Below are 23,058 nucleotides of genomic sequence, written 5' to 3'. Positions count from 1 at the left end.
TATTATGTAATACACTCATTCACAGCGTTCAAAAGCAATCAGTGTGATCTTGCCGATACCTATTGATTATATGTGAGTGGCTATGGTTCTTGAAGCTGATTAACTATGAACAAATTAGTCTTCTAATAAACAAAACAAAAAAAAAAAAACATTTTAAGGAAGACATAAATGAGTGATGTTTTGTTTTCACTCTTGATAACAGTTTTTATAAGACTACTCAGGTGTTCCAAAGATGGCAACTTGGCCTTTAGCACTATAATGTCCATAACCATCTCAAGAAAGAGGCAAGAGGCATTAGATATATCTTACATTTTATTTTATTTTTCAACAAAGCTCAATGTAGAAATATTTATTTTCTGTAAGTGCAGTGTTATTTCTCCACCTTATTTCTTGACAGAAATGGCCATGTTAATTTACTAGTATTCCACACCTTTGGAAACATATTTAATATTTCTTTATCTCTATTGTTTCTGGTCAATTCCAATTCTGCTACATCAGCTTTGTAGAAAATACTGTTTCTTACTGTATCCTTTACTCTTATTACAATTATCTTTTATTTACAATTTATTATTATGCAGGCAGATGAAAGTATGTGTATTCATATCACTTCAATGTAGTAGATTATCTTTAAAGTGCTTCTTCAAGGTAATATATGACAACAATTAATAATATCAGATAGAGTATAGAACAATTGTTGTTCAAAATTGAATTAGATTTGCAGTGTGCCACCACAGATGGCTTCATGTTAAGAATTGATCCATCCTGCATATTGATTCCAGCCTACAAAACAAATATATAAAAAGTAATAACTGCAGTTAAATATCATTGAACACAACAGTACAAATGACTGATATATAAAATATGCTCAGTTGGAAATATAAAGCATAAAAGTCAAGTCAAGTCAAGATAAAATTTTAATGAAAGCTAAATGTATTTTTCAAAATATCTGCATGTTAAGTCTGAATTACCCTCTTTGAGAAAATAAGTGTGCCCTCCAATTTGCTGGCATCTCATCTAGGTTTGATTCCTGCATTGCTTCTGATGCTACCTGGGTGGGACTTAGCTTTCTGTGATCTAGTACTGGAAAAAATATTCTCAGAAATGTATGGGCATCTAAGGACTTGCTTAAGACCATAGGAGAATTTTTTTACTTAAATAAATCATCCTAATTCTAATGATCAGCTCTCATCTAATGTTTAGCAAAGATAATATGGCAATATTGGGCCAAATCATTAATTTTCTGTCATGTTTACCCATTGCATTCTTTTGTTGTAACATATAATGAAGCACTTTAGATTTCTAAATGAGTAAAGTAGAAAGTATGAAATTCCAGTATGCTAAAGTGCTGTTTTTACAGAAGTAAAATTCATATGATTTGATCAAGAGATTCTCATTTCACTCCGCTCTATATTCATGTATATCCAAAGGCAGTAAAAGCCTAAGTAGAGAAATGAAAAAAACTATGCACAATTACCCAAACATTTAAATTATTTACTTATTATTGTGGTCATGTATGAGAGCAAAAAAAAATTTAAAAACATGTTATTTGAAATCATTTTAAATAGTTAACCAATCTAAATAAGAATAGGGCCCTCATGTATAATACTGTGCATAGAATTCACTAAAACATAGTGTACAAAATTGGAAAATCTGATTACAAAAAAAAATCAGATGCATAAAACTGTGTGTAACGTAACTTCTACAAACTTCCCCTTTATAAATCACAATCAAACATGAGTTATAACACACATGTGCCTTCAGCCCCACTCTGACTCCTTCCAGAATTACATTTATTTGAATATTCAATTCAATATAAAAAAAACCTTCCATTTAGTGATTTGTTCAAAGACAATGGCAAAAGCATGTACAATAAAAAACAGAATTTCAGCGAAGTGAAGTGGAATCAAAGAAAAACGTACTTAAGCAGTGGTATAAACAACAAAGGAAAATTGATAGAGTAGCACAGTGTGACAAAGACACTAAAAAGTTCAAGTTCAGAAAGTTGCATAGTGTCCAATATAAAAGAAGAAGTGGTCAGATATCAAAGCCACCATGAAAAGGCGAGTCGCAGCCCACTGACTAAAAAATGGTCTATATCAAGATTAAGGTCGAAATGTCGACTTAAATCTTGAAATTTCTACTTTAATCTCAGTTTATTTTGTCATTAAAGTAGAACACCATAAGCTTCATCTTAAAAGTGATGTTTAATTTACTAGAGCTTCTCAAACCCCATCGTATCTAAAGTAGTATGTTAAATGCTTTCTATTCTAAGTGTTCCTCAACCCAGTCATTAATCGTTACATGCTTCTTAAACAGGCTTTCTCTTATACTGACAGGAGCGTGCAGGCAGTGATTACCACATAGAATACGTTACATTTATGATTTGTGTATACTTGATATAACTTTAATGAAGAAATGCATTAAAGCATGTATTGAACATGTGGAGGCATAGTGGCACAGTGGTAACAGAGCTGGCACAGCGTCCAGGGATTGTTCCTGCCTCCCGTAAGATGCTTACTCGGACATGTCTGACCTTGGATGGAATAATTTATTGCAGTAGTACTGTGCCTGTCAAACGTACCAACCCCCAAATCCTGTCCTTCTATTTTCTGTCTCCATGTTGTTATAATAAGTTTGTTATAATATTAAGAGTTGTGTCACTGCATCTGTTTTAGATGTTTTTATATGTATTTTTCATTCTTTTTCTGTGTAACATGCCATGAAGAGCTGAGCCAGATTTAGCAATAGAGTGCAAATGGAAGTGGTATTTGCAAGCAAGAGCACACTTTGAAGGCAAAGACACGAGTGCCTTACAAGGGGCCATGGTCAGAGCTGTGATTTATGAGGATCCAGAGGACATACCACCTGTTATGTCTGTAGTGGAGTCGCCCTTTAAAGAAGCACCAGCCTACGATCATTTGACACCAGTACAACAGGAGAACAGCTGGTTCACAGCGACTGTGGAAGGAGAAAAAAGGCTTTGGAAAGCAGTGGCTTATCAACCTCACACTGAGACCATCCTGCAGCAACAGGGGGAAAGTAAATCAAGCCAATGGGCTGAACTTATTGCTGTCGCTATGACATTAATAGAAAATCAAAGCTTTCCTATTGTTGTTTATACTGATAGCTGGGCAGTTTTTCAAGGACTAACAGTGTGGATCACAATGTGGAGAAGGGCTACTTGGACTATTCATGGGAGAGAACTCTGGGGTGGCACAGAACTGTGGGAGCAGATTTGGACAATGGGCACGAGAGGGGAGACTCTCATTGGTCATGTAGATGCCCATGCCCCACTGATATACCTTGAGAGAATTTATAACCAACAAGCTGATATAAGAGCTGCTGTTCAAGAAATCAACCTGGAAGAAGCCTACACAGAGAATGAAGACCTGTGCAACTATGCTGAAGTAAATGTAATCGAGCCTTCCTTAATATCATTAACAAGGTGGTCTCATGAAACTTCAGGACACATGGGAGCAGAAAAACATATCAATGGTGTCATCAGCGATGTATACCAGTCACTACTGATATTGTTAAGCAAATAGTGAACAATTGCTCTACATGTACAGAAGTAAAACAATGGTCCCTACAGAAGAAGGCAACTGGTAAACTGAAGAGAGGAATGGGAGCAGGACAAATTTGGCAAGTGGATTACATTGGGCCACTGCCACGAGAAAATAAACTATTATATGCTTTAACTGCAGTAGATACTTATTCTGGACTGTTACAAGCTTATCCATCAACCAGAGCTGACAAGAGCTACACTTAATGGACTAAGCCATTTAATCCAAGCATATGGAGTGCCTGAAGAAATCAAAAGTGATCAAGGAAGCCACTTTGCTGGGAGAGACGTACAAGAGTGGGCTCAAGGAGCTGGCATTCAGTGGACTCTGCATATCCCTTATCACCCACAGGCAGCAGGACTTATTGAGAGAATTAATGGCCTTTTAAAAGAACAAGTTAAAAACTAACTGGGCATAATCATCTTAAAGGCTGGACTAAAGTTTTAAAGCAAGCCTTATTTAATCTCAATATTCGTCCGTTGGCTGGGTCCACACCTTTATGAGACATCAAAATGTCGGAAGAGAGCCACCTGTGTGTGCCCTCCGCCTGACAACAATTAGTCCACTGGCAAACAATGGATTAACTCCCACAGGGTTATTGGTTAGTGCACCTAAATCACTTACAATTAAGTTAAACTCCTCAGAAAGACTAAGCTTGGGAATAACAGGTCAGTGGCCAAAAGAATGGGAGGTTAGAATAAATGTTGAAATGCTTGTAACAGATGCATGCTTAACAGAGACATTAGATATCTGTTTAAATGAATGGTATTTAGTATTGGAAAATCAAGGCAGCAAAGACCTACACATAGCTGAAGGACAGGCCATATGTAAATTGCACATAGAAAACGTCACACCTGTTGTAGTCAGTATTGAACAGTTTAAAGGAGAAATTGGAGGGAAGGTATGGGTTTTAACTCCAGGGCAAAAGCCTAGGGCAGGAGAAATAATAGCTTCAGGAACAGGAGACAGTAGAATGGTTCCTTTAACAGGCACTCAGTCGCCCCTCTGCTTTCCCTTACACAGATTATCCTCACGTGTGGAATAATCGGGTCAGATGGTTTATGGACCAGATGAAGTCGATGCACCCCTTATAATAAAGTCTTTTGGGCTGCTGATATGCCAGGAACGGAAAAGTATGTGACCTTGAACTTCACACTTACCAAGAACTGTACCTGGCAGTTACGAGACAAGACATCTACGGCTCCATTTTTAATGAAACTGGAATATCCTGGGGCCTCATGTATAACGCCGTGCGTAGAACTCGTACTATAACATGGCGTAAGCACAAAAGCCGAAATGTGCTTACGCACAGAAAAATCCAGATGCAGGAATCTGTGCATACTCCAACTTCCACATTCTTCCTCTACATAAATCCCGATCAGCGTGAAAACTAAAGCTCGTGCACGCGCTTTATGTAACGCCCCAACTCCACCCAGAATTACGCCTCTTTGAATATGCAAATGAATATAAATTGTCCTTAAACTCAGCCTTCTGTGAAAAGACAATGGGAAAAGCACGGGGGGACTATAAGAATTTCAGCGAATACCAAGTTGAGGCAAAGGAAAAACATACTATTTGTTCAAATAAAACGTGGTATAATCAACAAAAGGAAGTTGATCGAGTGACATAGCGTGTTGGAGAAACTTGAAAGCTCACGTTCACAAAATCGCACAATTCGGAAATAAAAAGAAGTCATATATCAAAGTCGCCGTGAAAAGCCGAGTTGTAGCCCACTGTCTGAGTGTCATATGAAAGCTTATTAGGGTACAGAGAAAAAAAGGCACACAGTGGGGAAAAAGCACGGCATCTCGACATTTCCACTTTAATCACGTAGTTTATTTTGTCATTAAAGTAGAACATCATAAACTTCTTATTAAAATCGTTTAATTAACCAGTTTCTCAAATCACATCGTAATTAAAGTAGCACGTTAAATGCTTTGTTTTGTATTTGATCTTCTATGTGCCTATGTGTATGAATCACTACTTGCTTCTTAAACCGGCTCTCTTCCTCCAACTGGACACAGAATCCATTACATTCGTGATATTACAGCTCTCTGAATAACTAAAATACTGAGATGTATACGTGATATCATTTTCATGATGATAGGAGTTAAAGCACATTATTAAACATGTTTTTCACTTCGATGAAATAATTTATTGCAGCAGTATTGCAGGGGCGGCTCTAGGCTTGTGGTGGCACTGGGCAGAGGAAGAATCGGTGGCTCCTTCGCCGCCAATGTCATGCACGGTGGATGGCCTCGTTCGTTGCAGACACTGCATAGCCGCCTCGTGCTCATGACACAAGCATTTAACTTTTGCGAAATTATCGCTGCGTTTTTAGCTGTGTTATTTTCTCTTTCTGTGTTATATTTAATATATATTGGCATAGCCGTCACTGCAGTCAGTGCTTTTCTTTACCCAAGTAACCAATCGCCACACAATCAGCTCTGTAATATAAGTTAAGCCATCTGTAAGCTTAGCCCGATTCTTCAAAACGTTTAAGGAACATTGAAATATCTTCGTAGTACATGTTTAATTATTCTATCCTTAACGACATTCCCAGTGAAGAATATACTGTAGATTATTTAAACGAAGTTAAAGTTTTATCTGTATAATTTAATAAACATATTTTGCTGCATTTCACTTTAAAAATGATATCGTCATCATATGTAAATACGCTTTATAAAGTAGCTCAGGTTGTGCGATATTATAACTGTTGTGCAAGTTTACAGTGGGGTGATTGTACTTATAAGTACAAACAGTTCTACAAGGTGCAATTGATTGAGTGCATTTAAAGTTCTTGGGATGAAACTGTTTCTGAACCGCGAGGTCTGTGCAGGAAAGGCTTTAAAACGTTTTGCAGTGGCTGAGACAGCGTGTCCTTGAAGCTGTATACCGATAATTCTCTTTCCAATCAGCTGCTGCAGTGATTCACACTCAGATACAGTGATATAAATACTCCGAGTCGTGCAGTGAGAGTAATATGGAAAAAGATGATCCGCTGTGGCAACTCCTAACAGGAGGAGCTGAAAGAAGAAGAAGGAGAAGTGAGAGTAACAACGCTAAAGCAGTTATGGTATTTGGAATACTATGGCTGTTCCCTGTACCATTATATTGTTACAAGTTAATTATAATTAGATGCGTTACACTAATAAACAATATGCGGTTAGTTTCAGTGTATTTATAAAGCCGCGTCAGGAAAATAATGAGTAACCACACAGGAACAGTACCATTGCTTTGATGCTGGGTGCCGCCAGTCTGCAAAACAGAGCGGAGAACTTGCGTACGACAAGGCATGAGGTACTGTGGAAAAGTGCGTGGCTTTACGCCAAGTGTAGGTTTTATACATCACGATTTGAACGTGGAAAAGTTCTTACGCAACATTTCTGTGCGTACGCACCGTTTATACATGAGGCCCCTGACCTGTTACCTTTACCTGTGATGACTTATGCAGACACTGCAATAACTGTGACTGTGCATAATAACGTATCTGTCTGGTTGGCTATGATGAACTGTAAACCTGATTCTAATGGACTATCATGTTGGACAATTGAAGGGGGGCAACAGCTGACTGCAAAATCAACACCTGAGAATGATGTAATATTATATGTGTTTAAAAAGGAAGCAACAACAAATGTAAAAGTACCAGTAATGTTATGGGAAATTCATAAGACTAGGAGAGGGAATGGTTATCCATTTGATGCAACATTACTTAGACAAATGAAAGATTGTAAAAAAAGCTAGAATAGCACATAAAATAATTACTGTAGCACTCAACATTAATGTTAGTGGGTTTGATATAAAGCGTCACAAGTTTCCAAGTGGGGAACATATAGTACCATACAGTACAGGTGCAACATATAATTGTCGAAACATACAATCCTTATGGTCTCCTCATAAGGTAGAAATAAAACAAAGGCCAAAGCGAGACAAATGGGGAGCTATAGGAACTGGTTTAGGAGTAGGAAGTTTAGGTTTAGGGTCTCTTAATACTGCTGATATAGCAGCAATATATAACAAAATATCATCTATTGGTGTGAAACAAGCCAATAGTTTGCACAGTTTGGATCATTGGGGCCAGAGTTGGCAGAAAGGCATATACAAGAGTTGCTTTTATGGAAGACTCACCATGGGTGGTTAAATGAGTCCTTATGGACTGGTTTGCAAAGCCAATGGGCCATAGATGAAGAATCAGCTTGCTATTTAAAACAGATTATTGCTATACAGCAGTATTTAAATTTTAAGACAGATTGGGGATTAAAAAACCCCCAACATTGGAGAAAAGAAATAAAATTACCATCAGACTGGTGGTTGCAGCCAAAGTCCTTCATGTGTGAGGAATCAATATACCAAGCTGTATTTCAGGTAGCAACCACTGCTGAAGAGGACAATGTATGGTGTCCGTTTCATGTTTTGCCTGTTTTACTAGGAGGAACATGGCGGGCACCCATAGTAGATAGACAATGGATAGATCTGAATAATAATACTCTTGAACTTGCCTTTTGTTATAACTGGCAAGAAGGGTTTGTATGTCAAAGAGTGGGTACATTGCCACACCCCTGTTTGCATCCTTTAGCTGGAGACTGTTATTGGCGCCAAATAGCAGTAAATTACACTGAAGTGCTTCAAACTGATACCACTTCTGCATGTGCAGTGACAATAAATAACATCACTTGGAGTGATGGTACCCATTACAAGGGCCCAGGGGTATCCTGTCGCACCAATGTGAGTATTAAGAACCTACATGTTAACTACATGGGAGGATATACATTGGGAAGCAGAAGCTAACCCATTCCTGCATTTACAATTTGCCTATGAAATAGAACTACCTAAATATAAAACGATTTTAGAGCATGCTAAACAATATGAACATCTTTTTAAAGTAACGTTACAAAAAGCAAGGGACCTACTAGTAAGATTGAAAACTGATGAAACGAAAGTAATTACCTCTGCAGAAGAAATTGAAGAGATATCTACACATCACTGGTGGGATTTTTCACTAAGTGGTCACCATCTAGTAACACTATTTTAAATGTACTTGTTCATCCAATTGTACTGTTAATTATTATTATCATTTTCACCATTACAAATATTTACTTACATTTGCGTATTAGACGAGTGAAGCAGGAGCTAGATCGGCACTACACCCCACGTCTTTACAAGCATTCTTGAGGAGCTCTTTACATTGTGAAGGGGGACTGAGTACCTTTTGGTTTGTGAATAAGATCCTCAGGTATTGTTTTGTCACAGATCCAGTGACAAAGGGTGGTTTGTTATAATATTAAGAGTTGTGTCACTGCATCTGTTTTAGATCTTTTTATATGTATTTTTCATTCTTTTTCTGTGTAACATGCCATGAAGAGCTGAGCCAGATTTAGCATAGAGTGTCAGCATTCAGAATTGCTGGGCCAAGCAAAGCATAAAGACAGACAGGGACAGCTGGAAGGCTGTGTTGTAAGGACTAAAAAGGACTGAGTGTTATTTGAACCGACAGTTTGATGTTCAGCACGAAATTGTTTGCCTTGTTTCGAATTGTAATGGGAGCCCGATCGTGTAGAAAACAATATAAAAGAAGCTGGAGCCTTGCCAACTTTGAGAAACTGTGTGGGCGAAAGAGATTGGTCCAAAATCCTCCTCCGTTGTTACATAAAAGAGCAGTTTCTACACGATCGAGTCCCCAAAGAAGTCCTCGGTGAAATGAAACTGGCCTGTTTCTCCTTTCTGTACAGCAACATAAGCCGCATTAAACAAGGTAAGTATATTCTGCCTTTTCTGTGACTGAAAAAAGGGATATCGCTGTTATTATTTATTATTATTTTAATATAGGTTTATTAAAACGCTGCAATATAAAAGAACATATTTCCAAGGAGTTAACACTCCCATCGGAAACACATGTAACCAATTGCCACAAAATAAGCCTGTAAATAATGTAAAACCATGATGTTAAATCTTTTTTTCCTTATTGTAAGAATTATTGACTTGTCAAAAAACTTGAATTTACAATTATTTAGCATGTTTTGAGAAATCTTGTTAAATAAATTTTGCTTACCCCATTGGCAGATTTATTTGCTAAATAAAAGCAAAACAACTCTCATTTAAAGTTTTTTTGTCTAGTTTTTGCATATGCATTTTTTGCAGTGTGTAATAAATGTCAAACCAGCTATAAGTAGAATGCTGATTCTTCAAAGCTTTTAAGAAGCATTGAAAAATCTTCATTATACAAGATATATTATATCCATCCATCCAGGGTTGCATCAGTCCCAGCAAGCATCGAGGCAGGAACAATCCCTGGATGCCAGTTCATTGTTACCGCACTACACCCCCACATTCTGAATTATTACAGTACAGTATACGTTATTTAAATTAAGTTAATAATTTACCTGTAAAATGTTATATACATGCTTTCATGCATTTCATCATAAAAATGAGTACAGCACAGTATATACATCCTAGTACTGTATTCTAATCACTGAAGTTTATGATGTTTAACATTAATGACGAACTACATGACTGAAGTAGAAATTTCAAGATTAACATCAACTTTTTCACTTTAATTTTTTACATAGACCTTTTTTTCTTCATGGTGTCCCTATTTTTTTTTTTTCTTCTTTGTGGCCTTAATATACTTCCATATGACACTCAGTCACTTGCCTTGTCGACGTTAATATCTGACCACTTCTTTTTTGAAAGTCTTTTTTTTATACATGTTTTTACCATTGTCTTTTAACAAAATACTGCATGGAATGGGCTATTTATATTGATTTGCATATTCAGATAGGCAAAATTCTGTGAGGAGTCAGAGTAGGGCTGTAGGCACTTGCACGTGTGTTAAAATTAATGTTGATTGGGATTTGTAAAGGGAAAGTGAGTGGAATTTTGCTTACACATGGTTTCATGCAACTGATTTTTTTTGTGCATATGCACATTTATAGTTATTATGAGACCCGTGATTATTGGGAATTCTGTGCATCATCCACTAAGCCTTGCCCAGTTCTTTGTACGTGTTTCATGCAGTATATTCATATAATGCAAAGCTTGTAATTATTGAACATGTAGGAATCGGTCATTTTCTGCTGCAATTTCTAACTTTTGCAGGTTTGGTTAAATATAAAACACTGTATGTGTTTAATAATTGAATAATGTTAATCCAGAATAAAGTTATGTCAGATATTCCTGATACATAATATAATTTGTTCATTTTTGTTGTATGAGAATTTTATTTAGAATGTGTTTTGCAAAAAGATCTACTTACAGTTTGATTGATCACCACCACAGTTTGGGTGCTTGTTTTAAGCAATTGTTGGAATGAGTCAATTGAATTATTGCTCCAATTTGATGTTGTTTGACTCATTATGCTGAAAGATTGAGTTGAAAAAACATTTACTGAAAAGGCAAACTTTTATTTTCATTTCATACACCTTTGCAACTAAGTCTTCACTGAACTATGAAAATTAGAGTCATGTATAAAATACCAGAAACAGCAGCGACTTTTGCAATTATTGAAGCAAATGAATGAACGAATGAAAATCTTCCTAACACATGAACTGAAATAAGTCAATGTTTATAGAATGATGACCAGACTATTGTCACATTGTGGACATATTATTTATTTTCAAGAACTACAGAAGACCCAAAAAGACTAAAAGGACATTAATATTCCTGAATTGTCTTGCAGTTCAGATTGATTTAAATTCAATTCAACCTTGGCACAAATTACATTTCAGTATACTAAATAGTTTTAGCAATTTTTTTTTTTTTTACTATTCCCACACCACAATCACAAAAGAGGTTTACTGACCTTGTGTTAAAAATGACCTGTGGCACACTCATACATTTGGCAATAGTGTTTCTGGGGTAATACATCAGAAAAGCAAGGCACATTTCATTGGTGGTTGAAAAACCCATCTGTAAGAAGAGATGAACTTGAAGGTAAAGCTAATTGAGACAAGTAACAAGAACACATATACAATGAACAACACCAAACTTAAAACAGAGGATGCAAGCCTACAGCATGATACTTACTGTGGTAACATTGTTGCGGTTGGTTGTATTGTAGGTGCATTCCACTACAATTTCATCACCCTAAAATATAACATTGAATAAACTCAATATGCAATAAAAAAATAAACAGAAATTAGTTGTAAATGATAAAATAAGGCAGGCAAAGTTTTCTAGTGGATGAAATATTGGAAATGAAAAATATTACATTCTGAATTCTTACTCTCACATAATAATTGAAGCCAGACAATCTTCACTAATTCCATATAAGACCAAAATTGTAAAATGAGGTCTTTTGTGTTGTAGTGTCTGTGCAAAGCAGTTCAGCATGTATTGTATTTTAATGTGTAATAGGCCATATAAAATGCTGTTTGATGTTTTTTAAGTATTCTCTTATCTTCTGCATCCACTTTCTCTATGGCAAGATTGTTTGGGTGGCAGAATTCCTCAGCATCACAGAGTGCAAAGCAAGAAGTAAGCTGGAAGAATTATAATATATTGCAGGATTTTCACATTGAACCAGTTAAAGGTGAACAATTGTCATGACACATAGGTAATTAAGATGTATGAGGAAACAAGAAATCCCTATAAAACACAGGGAGAAACTGAATACTTCACAATGACAGTGACTGAACTGCTTTGATTTACTTTATCTAGGTCAAAAGGTAGTTTTGGAACAGCATTAACCACCATTTTTATGTACTCCCTTTAATCTAATCAATAACATATAAAAAGAAAATATTTGAGAAACCCACCTCAAAACCTTAGACAGCTAAGGACAAAATTAAAAGGTAGTTTGAAGTAGTGACAAGGGCCTTTGATTATAAATCGTGAAACCACCTATTTCAAAGTGTGATTCTGAGAAAACCACAATCTACTCATGCTCTAATTCTTGAAAATATAAGTGGACAATTGCAGAATATTCAGATCTAATATGTTAATATAGACCTATCTGCCAACCAACATTTTATATTATTGTTCAATGTCTGATAATTTGAAATTAACCATCATTCCCATGATAAAATTCTATTACATTCTGGGTCTAATACAGTTTGCCTAGTTGCATATTCTGACTGACTGTGTGCTGTCTTAGATTTTTTAACATATCATTGACAGAAAATTGATCCTCATAGTGAATGATTTTGTTTCCTTCCTTCAATATTTGTTTTATGGGTATTATGTGTTTTCTCAGTGCATTTAATTCCATATTTGCATTTACATGCCTTTACAAAATTGATGGGAGGGAATGGAGCTTAAGAGCTTTCTGTCTGTTAGAGGAAATCAATTTTTTATGTGCATTTTTAAACAATAAACGTTCAATAGAAGGAAAGGAGAGACACATCCAAGAAGCAAAGAAAGAGAAAAAGTACAGCGAGAGTATGTCATTTAGCCAAGTATACAGTATGTAATGAAAGAGAGGTGTGACAATTATTAACTGCACGTACAGATGCATGCATGTTTTATTATTTTAAGGGGTTTAACTACTTAATACTTATTTATATACCACCACCTCCTGTCTGTTTCATTTACATTCAAATTTGCTATGTACCTTTAATTAAAGGTCTTTTCTGTGTTGGACAATGCATACTGTATGTACTTTTCTCACATTTTAATATAAAATTAAAGAGATGTAAACTGATTAATCAATCACATAATAACAATCGAAAATGAAAGATTCTGAAAAATGATTATTTTATTTGTTTTTAGCTTGTAAGAATGTGTTTTATATTGCAACTTTACTAAATACCTTTATTATTACATTTATTTTTGTTCTTAAGGCTATTGGAAAGTTTGCTACATTATGTTTACAAGGTATACTGTAATTTTCAAATATTAAGCTAAATTTACCCAGCCCCTGTCCAATTTCAAAATGCCTAATAGGAAAGCTTTTATTTTATTTATAAAGTATACTTTCTGAAAAAATATTGAAGGTTCAGAAGACCTCTCAAACATTTAGTACAAAGGTAGTACTCAAAACCACCTAACCTTTCAAAAGCATATTTGTTCATGCAATTAATGTACAGAAACTTATTTAACATTGTTTAGTGCTTTAAAAATGTTTACATTTCAACAGAAATATTGTAGTGGGAAATACATACTAGCTGTGGTGGGATGGCTGTTTGTTTCCTGCCTTGAGCCTTGTGTTGGCTGGAATTGGTTCCAGCAGACCCCGTGACCCGTGTGGCAGTAGGGCTAGTGCTCTCTTGAACCCTCAGGTATGACTCCAGACACCAGGTAAAGTCCAAGACCTTTTATTGTTTTCTTCAGTGGACCAAGCACCTCCCACACTACTCATATATTTAAGTCACTACAAACAACACTATAAACTACTCCTCCTCGCCCAGACACTTTGCTCCTCTCCCACCCAGCACAGCTCAGTGTCTGGACTGAGGCACCGTCCTTTATAGTCCCTGCTTCTGTCCCATCAATCCATAGTTCCTAATTCCTTCCGGGTCAGGGCAATCAGTCCTTTTATTCAACCCGGGAGCACGTCGTTCCTTCCTGTCACATGACCGTGACGTACTCCTGGGTTATAGGGCACAAAAGAGCCCATAAGCCCCCCCACAGCGACTCCTGGTGGCCCCCAAGGTATCCAGCAGGGCTGTGTATAAATACTACAAAGTCCATGAGGCCCTGCTGGACCTCGGGGCACTATCCTGCTGTCGGGAGGGCTCCTCCTGGCGGCCTGGGGGTGAGGACCGGCATGAGAATCCGGCAGTCCTCCACACCCTGTACTCAGGATATAGCGGGTTGGATAATGGATGGATGGAAGCACATAATAATAATTTTTTCTGGGAAATGTTTTTTAACAAGAAGTCTTTTTTTAAATACCAGAACAACAAGGGATCAGAAATCAATATAATATTCTTAAAATTTGAGTGGCAGCTGCTGTGTCATATTCTGGGTTCATCTGTTGTACTTACTACTGTAACTACTGCAGTTTGCCCTAGAAATATGGATCTTTGAAGACTGAAATCATAGTTTTCATTTACTCCCAAAAATCCAATCTGCATTTTGTTCCTATAATAAACAAAAGCAAATAAATAGTTAAATAATCATATAAGCTAAATACGTTAGGAGTATATGCTCATATTAGAAGTGAAATAAACTGATTTGTACTGCATAAAATACAAGGATCATACCTGAAATGACCAACTCTGATAGCCACTCCAGCAAGATGGGTGTGCAGTAATGATGCAAAAACATTGAGATCAGAAACGGGACCAGATGACATCTGAAGAGAAAAAGACAAAATGTCACTTTTTAAAAACTAACACATATATTTCAACTGAATGGTCAAACATGCATATCCATGAAGAAACTAATGGAAGAGCATTCATAATAAGGAATGAAACTGAAACTATTTTTTTCAATCAGAGAGCTTTGCTGATAATTCTGTTTGGTGGCATATTATAAAGATTATCAATAGTGAGCCTATATGGTTTACTAATTAAAATTCCCAGACTGAATCCTGGTGGTTTTGTTCAAATCCCAGCAACAGAGGTAACTATAAGAAGAAACAATGAAGTGGCTAAAGCATTTAATTTGAAACTTGGAAGCAGAAATTGAACTCCCCTATTATTATTATTATTATTATTATTATTATTATTATTATTATTATTATCCTGTATCCAACTAACCCAGGATACAGGTGGTAGCCAAAGGTAAAAAAGTACCACCGTAATACTTTAAATTTTTCTGTTTTAAAGTTTGTGAATTAAATAATAGGCTACTGTAGGCTGCGGCCTATGGGCCTCAGCTAACTATAGAGCCCTGCTGTAGAAAAAAGAGAAATTAATTGGATTAATTTCCTTAATGGACGGCACGGTGGTACGGTGGTAGCACTGCTGCCTCGCAGTTAGGAGACCTGGGTTCGCTTCCCGGGTTAGTGGAGTTTGCATGTTCTCCCCGTGTCTGCGTGGGTTTCCTCCGGGCGCTCCAGTTTCCTCCCACAGTCCAAAGACATGCAGGTTAGGTGGATTGGCAATTCTAAATTGGCCCAAGTTTGTTTGTGTGTGTCCTGCGGTGGGTTGGTTCCTGCCTTGTTGGCTGGGATTGGCTCCAGCAGACCCCCGTGACCCTGTGTTCAGATTCAGCGGGTTGGAAAATGGATGGATGGATTTCCTTAATGGTAGTTTTATAGCTTTTTAGAAAAATGAAACTAACACTGCACAAATATACCTTCCATCACCTACAAGGATGGACTGGCTATTAAGAATGACAGGACAAGCCCCACCATGCTCTGCCTCTGTGGTGCACTGTCAAGCCACAAACTTTTAAACAGTGCAAGCCCAGAAACAAGAGAGAAATGCAGCACTTTTTGATTTAATTTTCTCTCATTTCATTTAAACTGTCTTTTGCTTTGTTTTAGGAGGACCCCAACTTTCTAACACGCGGAATGGGGCTAATATTAACTGGAAAGCCATGAACAAATACTCAGTTAGGATTAAAACCTTTCTTTTTCCATGTCTTGATCATTCAGACATTGATTTTTTATAAGATCAAATGTACCATCTGCAATGGAGCAACACAACTGGTTATAGGATGGCATTAATGAAGTGTCAGAAAGGCAGGGGTACAATGTGGGACCTGAACAGCTAGTGCCTTTATGGCAGTGAGTCCTCAGTACCAGTGGTTTCCAAGTTCAGTCCTGGACTCCACTACTTTATTGCACTCCACCACTTTACTTTTAAAAAATAGGGAATAATATATGGACATGCACTGAAGAGTCCAAGAATAGTTGGTTTCTGGCTAAGTGGGGTGCACCAGTTTGCACAAAAATTCATGGCCAATTTTCCAGGGCCACAGTGTAGACTGATGGAAGTGATCTTGTTGTCATTATGTTGCTAACACCATATTTTCAGATGCCTACTCCTTCAGTCACTGTTGCTGATATCATATTGTTGGTCTAAAAGGCATACTGTTTCATAGAAAACAGTGGCTTCGAATATATTGTTGCATTGGTATGTTAAAAGCTTGTTGTATGCATCAAATACCACACAGTGATTTGCATTCCATGCTTGCAATGGTACCTACATGAAGAAAAGGTATGGAGCAGTTGGGTGTTTGCATTTATAGTAAGGTCAGGGAGGGAGGGGTGGTCCTAAGGCTGGCTTCAGTTTTGATATCTTGTTCCAATCTGCAGTTTTTTATAATTACACTTGGTCATTATTTCAGTACATATCTTAAATGTAGTCAGAAACAGAAATAAACTGTTTGCACAAGCAATTCTAAAAGTTCACATAAATTAAATTGCCCTAATCAGGAAATAATTACCAAATCACTGATTTCTGCCTAGCACCACTGTTACATGTTCTACTTAAAAACTCAAGCATTTTATTGCCCTGAATCTGAACATTGTGAGAATAAATAGATTAGGAAAAGAGCAATATACATTAAGGAAACTCATTCAGTTATCTCAATAAGTAAGGCACAGAAGCTCCTACTTAGAAAAGGATGTCCAACAATGTGCAGCGCCTGAACAAGGAAGATGCTTTTTAGGTAAACCGCTAAAAGGCTTATCAAAATTATGGATAGGGGAGGGCCTGGTCCCTTGAAATTAACAATGGCTCAGTAGTCCAGTTCAACAATTTCACACATTGGCAGACACCCTAAACTTAAAAAAAATTATCAGTAAATTCACAGCTGATTTTTGGGACCAGGACTGTAATCAAGACAAAAATATAGATTTTGTGAGTGTGGAGCAATACTAGTGTTGTCACGCACAGTGCAACGCAATATTGATGACATAACCCACAAAACTATAAGACCAACAATCTGACTTAGCAAAGTGTTGATCATCCTGGAGAATAAAAATGAAATTGGTGGCGTTGTCTAAGTAATTAGTGGAGAGTCCTGAGGCTGTGTTTAGAGACTTGAATTGCTGGTTAAAGTTTAAATACAGGAAGGAAGACAGCTGAGAGACTGTTACTCCACAAAAAGCGATTTGCTTTCCTGGTTACTGCAGATAGCTGTCATGGGAGATTTATCCATGCAGCTGTGCCTTGCAGCTTGTCATAATCAATGTGATGAGGAGAAAACAGTGGCACACCTGGGCGTGGAATTGAAGGAAGAAGTTGCAAGTTATTATATTACGCTATACGAAAATGTGATTGGCTACTGATATGTGAATGAAAATTTTGAAAGTTTTCGCAATTTGCAATTAAATTGTAACATACTGATAAAATACATGTGTACACACAAGAGAAAATACATGGACTTCTTTGTATAGATTCAATTGCTGAACTCACAATGCGGAAATGACATTACTGCAGTTGCTTGACTTGGTTAACAGACTGTCTTTGTTTTATTTTGGTTAAGGTTTAATAGTCTATCTTGGTTTAAGCATTCCTATTTGATTTGTTTACAGTATTTACTGCTTGATTTAACAAAAAGCTAAATGAGAAATCCATTTGAATGGCATATTCTATTAAAGTTAACAAGAAAGCATAGCTCAGCACTCACAGTATGGGCATGCCTTATAGAGAGAAACTGTAAACAAGACAATAACCTAGTTAAAGCTCACTTTCGAATAATATGAAGAATGTCTGGAATGGACTGGGTATTATTACTTGTCTCAAGTAATCCAGGGCTTGGGTGCTACAAGGTAATGTGGACAAAGCTTACGCCAATTTATAAGTAGATTTTCCTTCCCACTGCCACCTTCTTCCAATGACCAGTCACCCCATACCATCCTTTCTACATCAACATCTCCTATCATTTCAACTGGAACAGCCAGTGACAAGTACACCTCTGACCATCAGTGTGGAGTGTATATAACTGAAAACCAAGTAAGGAGACAACTGAGGAAGTTACACACAGGAAAAGTTATGGGGCCAGATGAAGTTATTCCTCGAGTTCTTAAGGCCTGTGCTGACCAACTTTGTTGTGTCCTCTGTCACCTGTTCAGTCTGCCAGTAAGGCTTCAGAAAGTGCCATAGCTATGGAAAACATGAATTGTTCCAGTTCCAAAGAAGACAGGCACCTCTTCACCTAATGACTAATGACAGTGTCACTTATGTCTTGTATCATGAAGACCTTTGAGAGACTGTTCCTGGACTATATGAGTCCTCTTGTACAAGACGACCTGGACCCACTGCAGTTTGCCTATAGGAGTGGAGGATGCAATTATCTATCTGCTCCACAAGGCTTATTCTCACCTGGACAAAGCTGGCAGTACTGTGAGGATTATGTTGTTAGATTTCTCCAGCACCTTCAATACTATCCAACCATCTCTGTTAACCTGAAAACTCAGAGACATGCAGGCGGATGAGCCTGTGGTGTCTGGGTAATGGACTGTCTGATGGGCAGGATACAGTTTGTGAGAATTGTCTGCATCTTAAATTCATCAAAACCAAAGAATTAACTTTCATTACACCAAAGAGCCTCTATGTGCAGTCACTATTTACTCCTACAAGTACTTGGGGATCCACATTAATTACAAGTTGGATTGGTCATGGAACACAAACAAATTATATAAGAAAGGGCAGAGCAGGCTATATTTTTAGGAAACCAGATTTCTTTCATGCGGGAAGTAACATCCTTCATATTTTCTATAACACTGTGATGGCCAATGTGATTTTCAATGGTGTGGTGTGCTGTGGTGGAGGTCGTCGTGAAGGACAGAAATAAAACAAAACCAGGTGCTATTATGAACAATGCTGCAAATTCTCACTCCGTCATACTAACACTGAGTACTTTTATCTAACAAATTATTCAGCAGAAGTTTGTCAAGGATCACTACTGGGGCTTCTTTCTACCAATAACAATACATCTGCATAATATTTCACTTTGACTGTGACAGCCAAGTCAGAAGTTTTGTTTCTTTTACATTTTCTTGCATATAGTCAATCTGGTGTTTGTTCAGACCAAGGTGTATGTGCACATTTATTTGTTTATTTACTTAACTACCTATTTATGTATTTATTTTTAAAGACCTTCAGTAGAAGAGACAAATTTCACTTTGGGGACAAATGAAGTTCAATCTATCTATTTATCTGTCTTTTCTGAGAATTAAATAAGCTATTGTGAATCAGCCTCTCGACTCAGTAAAGAAAAATTTCACCACCTCGAAGGAAAGACCATCTTTAAACTACTGTAGCACAAGAGTCTTGAAGATTTGCATTCCACATCAACTAATGCCACGTAATTACCCACTAATGGCATGCAAGGGGTAAAAGTTGCTCCTTTTCACAAATGTTTTAAAAATGGGTATTGGTAGTTCAGGTGTCTGGAGTGTCTTTTTATGCTATTTTGAGTTTGTGGATTATGAATTTGATAATATGTTTAATATTTGATTCTTTACTGGTAGTTCTAACTTTCTTAAGAGCAACTCCCAGAAGGTTAAAAATGACAAATTTCAAACATAATCTTATGGGTTATGGACTTGTTTAAATCATTACAAGGTCAGTTATAAATTAAAAATACTATATTTAGGCAGACTATATTATGCCTGAGAAAGAAATGTTAAATTAATTAACATTAGAATCCATGAAGACTACAAATTATTCGTAATGCTGGACCACCTTATATTCTCATGCACCTTGTCATCAGCATCTTTGTTTTGCAAATGTGTCAATCAGCACTGGCAGCAGGCAGCCTGCTCACTCATTCCCTACCGAGTCAGGTGAAGACAAGTCAGGCAGAAAATGTTTAGAGCTGAAGTCTGAAGGGGTCTGGAATTGTATAGAGTAAGTAATATATCATCATTTGAACTACATACATGTCACGTGTGTTCTGTGTCTACAAAGTTCTATGTAAGTGTATAATGACAGGAAATGCAAGACAAGAAATTTTGAACATGTACCAGTATGTAAAACAGAAACTTTATTCATATTATAGTAATAATGACAAAATGCTGAAGTGAAGTGTATAATATGTGAAGACTGAAGTCCAAATTTCAAATCAACACTTTCACAAAATAAATAACTAAATGGTGGGCTTTTATTGAAGAACTAGCAAAATACCAGCTTCAGCGGAGAAGTAGTGTGTTAAAGAAGTAATGAAAAGAATATATATATATACACACACATACATACATATACACACACATATATATATACCTCCTTTGGGGTGCGAGCAGCTGTTGCTGGGGGTGCCAGAATCCATCGAGGAAGAAAAATGAAAACATTTGTACAAAATCTTAATTTATCTAACCATTCCTAAATAATTAAATGGGCAGGCTATTTCGTATCAGTGCAACACGCTGCTTGTTAAAACGGATGACTCCTGCTCTTACGCGCACTTAGTGGGTATTATGAACTGTCGTATCTGTTCAAGTTCTATTTAAATTTTAAATATACAGTGGGTACGGAAAGTATTCAGACCCCCTTCAGTTTTTCACTCTTTGTTATATTGCAGCCATTTGCTGAAATCATTTAAATTAATTTTTGAGCAGTGCCTGGTTGTCTCCACACACTGAGGAGAGACAAGACACATGACAGCCCGCACGGAGTTTGCTAAAAGACACCTGAAGGACTCTGAGATGGTGAGAAATAAGATTCTCTGGTCTGATGAGACCAAGATAGAACTTTTTGGCCTTAATTCTAAGCGGTATGTGTGGAGACAACCAAGCACTGCTCATCACTTGTCCAATACAGTCCTCACAGTGAAGCATGGTAGTGGCAGCATCATGCTGTGGGGGTGTTTTTCAGCTGCAGGGACAGTACGACAGGTTGCAATCGAGGGAAAGATGAATGCGGCCAAGTACAGGGATATCCTGGACAAAAACCTTCTCCAGAGTGCCAAGGACTTCAGACTGGGCCAAAGGTTTACCTTCCAACAAGACAATGACCCTAAGCTCACAGTTAACAAAGGAGTGGCTTCACAACAACTCTGTAACTGTTCTTGAATGGCCCAGTCAGAGCCCTGACTTAAACCCAATTGAGCATCTCTTGGGAGACCTAAAAATGGCTGTCCACCAGCCTTTACCATCCAACCTGACAGAACCGGAGAGGATCTGCAAGTTGGAATGGCAGAGGATCCCCAAATCCAGGTGTGAAAAACTTGTTGCATCTTTCCCAAGAAGACTCATGGCTGTATTAGCTCAAAAGGGTGCTTCTACTAAATACTGAGCTTAGGGTCTGAATACTTAGGACCATGTGATATTTCAGTTTTTCTTTTTTAATAAATCTGCAACAATTTCAAAAATTCTTTTTTTGTCTGTCAATATGGGGTGCTGTGTGTACATTAATGAGGAAAAAAATTAATTTAAATGATTTTAGCAAATGGCTGCAATATAACAAAGAGTGAAAAATTGAAGGGGGTCTGAATACTTTCCGTTTTCACTGTAAGTAATTTTTATTTAGTCGACAGAAATGTGTTTGGTAGGAATGTAAGTTAAATTTAGTCATCATTGCATAAATTATTCTTCACCATAGAAATTTAAAGACTAAATTCAACTTACATTCCTACCAAAGATATTTCTGTCGACTAAATAGAACCTACTTATATCCAAAAAGAACTTGAAAAGATATATTTTTTCGAATCTGATTGAGCATTGTAGAGCGACTTGACGCGCACCACATTGAGCCTGCGAGCTATTGAGCTGTCGCCTGCCTGCCTCAATAAGTGACCCTCGCTTCACTCTTACTTTTTTACCGTTCATTTAATCATGGGTAGTTGTGAAAAAATTTGAAAAAGGAAGGAGGACTACACTGAGTAAGGCTTTACCAAAACAATTATTGATGGCGAATAAAGTATCCATTATTCATAAAGCTTCAATTGGTGATCTGTTTTCCTGCGTTAACCTCATATTTTTTCATACTTCTTCTCAAACCAAGGGGTTGCGAGGGTAAAATGAATCGGAAAGCGCTGATTTATATATATTAAATATATTGAAATAGTTTTACTGTCAAATAATGCAAACAATACGCGGCACGTGTTTCTCCCTAATTCTGGGCTCATCAGGCGTACACACTCACTGCACCCCCTGTCGGGAATCGAACCTTAGACGTTTGTGCTAGAGGCGAAGCCTCTCGTGTTGCGCCACAGCATGTGGTTCGTTTATTTGACAGTTTGTAGATTGGGAGATTTTATATATATATATACAGTATACTGCTGTAGCCACAATAAATGCCTTTATTGAATAGACAAACTGGGGTGAACAAGATCCTTTCTTCTGCAGCCACAGCCGTGACATCACATAAAGAACATCAATAATAACTCATAAACTTGCAATATTATTAAGGAAAATTGCAACATTTTACTCACCAAAAATTCAGATTATTTGTAAACAAAATCCATCCTCCTCTCTTTCCTCAAAAACAGTTCAATTACTCTGTCGTACAGATTATCCATGCGCTTCAGTTCCATCAAAACGTCCCTTTCTATCGCATTCGAAGCTAATGCTGAAAGGCGAACCCGCCCTATGGTATTTCTGGCATAAGTTTGAATTCGCTTTAGGGCTGAAAATGTCCGCTCGACAGAAGCAGTGTACACGGGAATGCTCACCGCCAAATATACCAATGTGAACAGCTGCCCCATGCTCTCATTCAGA

At 37.2% G+C, this 23,058-nt stretch overlaps 1 protein-coding gene across 1 annotated transcript in view; it reads right to left on the bottom strand.

The window, feature by feature from the left end:
• Positions 1-299: 299 nt before the first annotated feature.
• LOC120535679 (DBH-like monooxygenase protein 2 homolog) overlaps positions 300-23,058 on the bottom strand; it is a 66,648-nt gene continuing 43,889 nt past the window's right edge. The window contains exons 9-14 of the mRNA XM_039763652.1: positions 14,705-14,796; positions 14,486-14,582; positions 11,586-11,645; positions 11,362-11,468; positions 10,816-10,918; positions 300-780 (exon numbers count right to left, since the gene is read on the bottom strand). Coding sequence (XP_039619586.1) covers positions 628-780; positions 10,816-10,918; positions 11,362-11,468; positions 11,586-11,645; positions 14,486-14,582; positions 14,705-14,796 — 612 coding nt within the window. The 3' untranslated portion in view covers positions 300-627. The remainder of the gene's footprint in view (positions 781-10,815; positions 10,919-11,361; positions 11,469-11,585; positions 11,646-14,485; positions 14,583-14,704; positions 14,797-23,058) is intronic.

Source organism: Polypterus senegalus, chromosome 9 (assembly GCF_016835505.1).
Source record: "Polypterus senegalus isolate Bchr_013 chromosome 9, ASM1683550v1, whole genome shotgun sequence".
Classification (NCBI taxonomy): domain Eukaryota; kingdom Metazoa; phylum Chordata; class Cladistia; order Polypteriformes; family Polypteridae; genus Polypterus; species Polypterus senegalus.
This window is presented reverse-complemented; position numbering and strand designations above follow the sequence as displayed.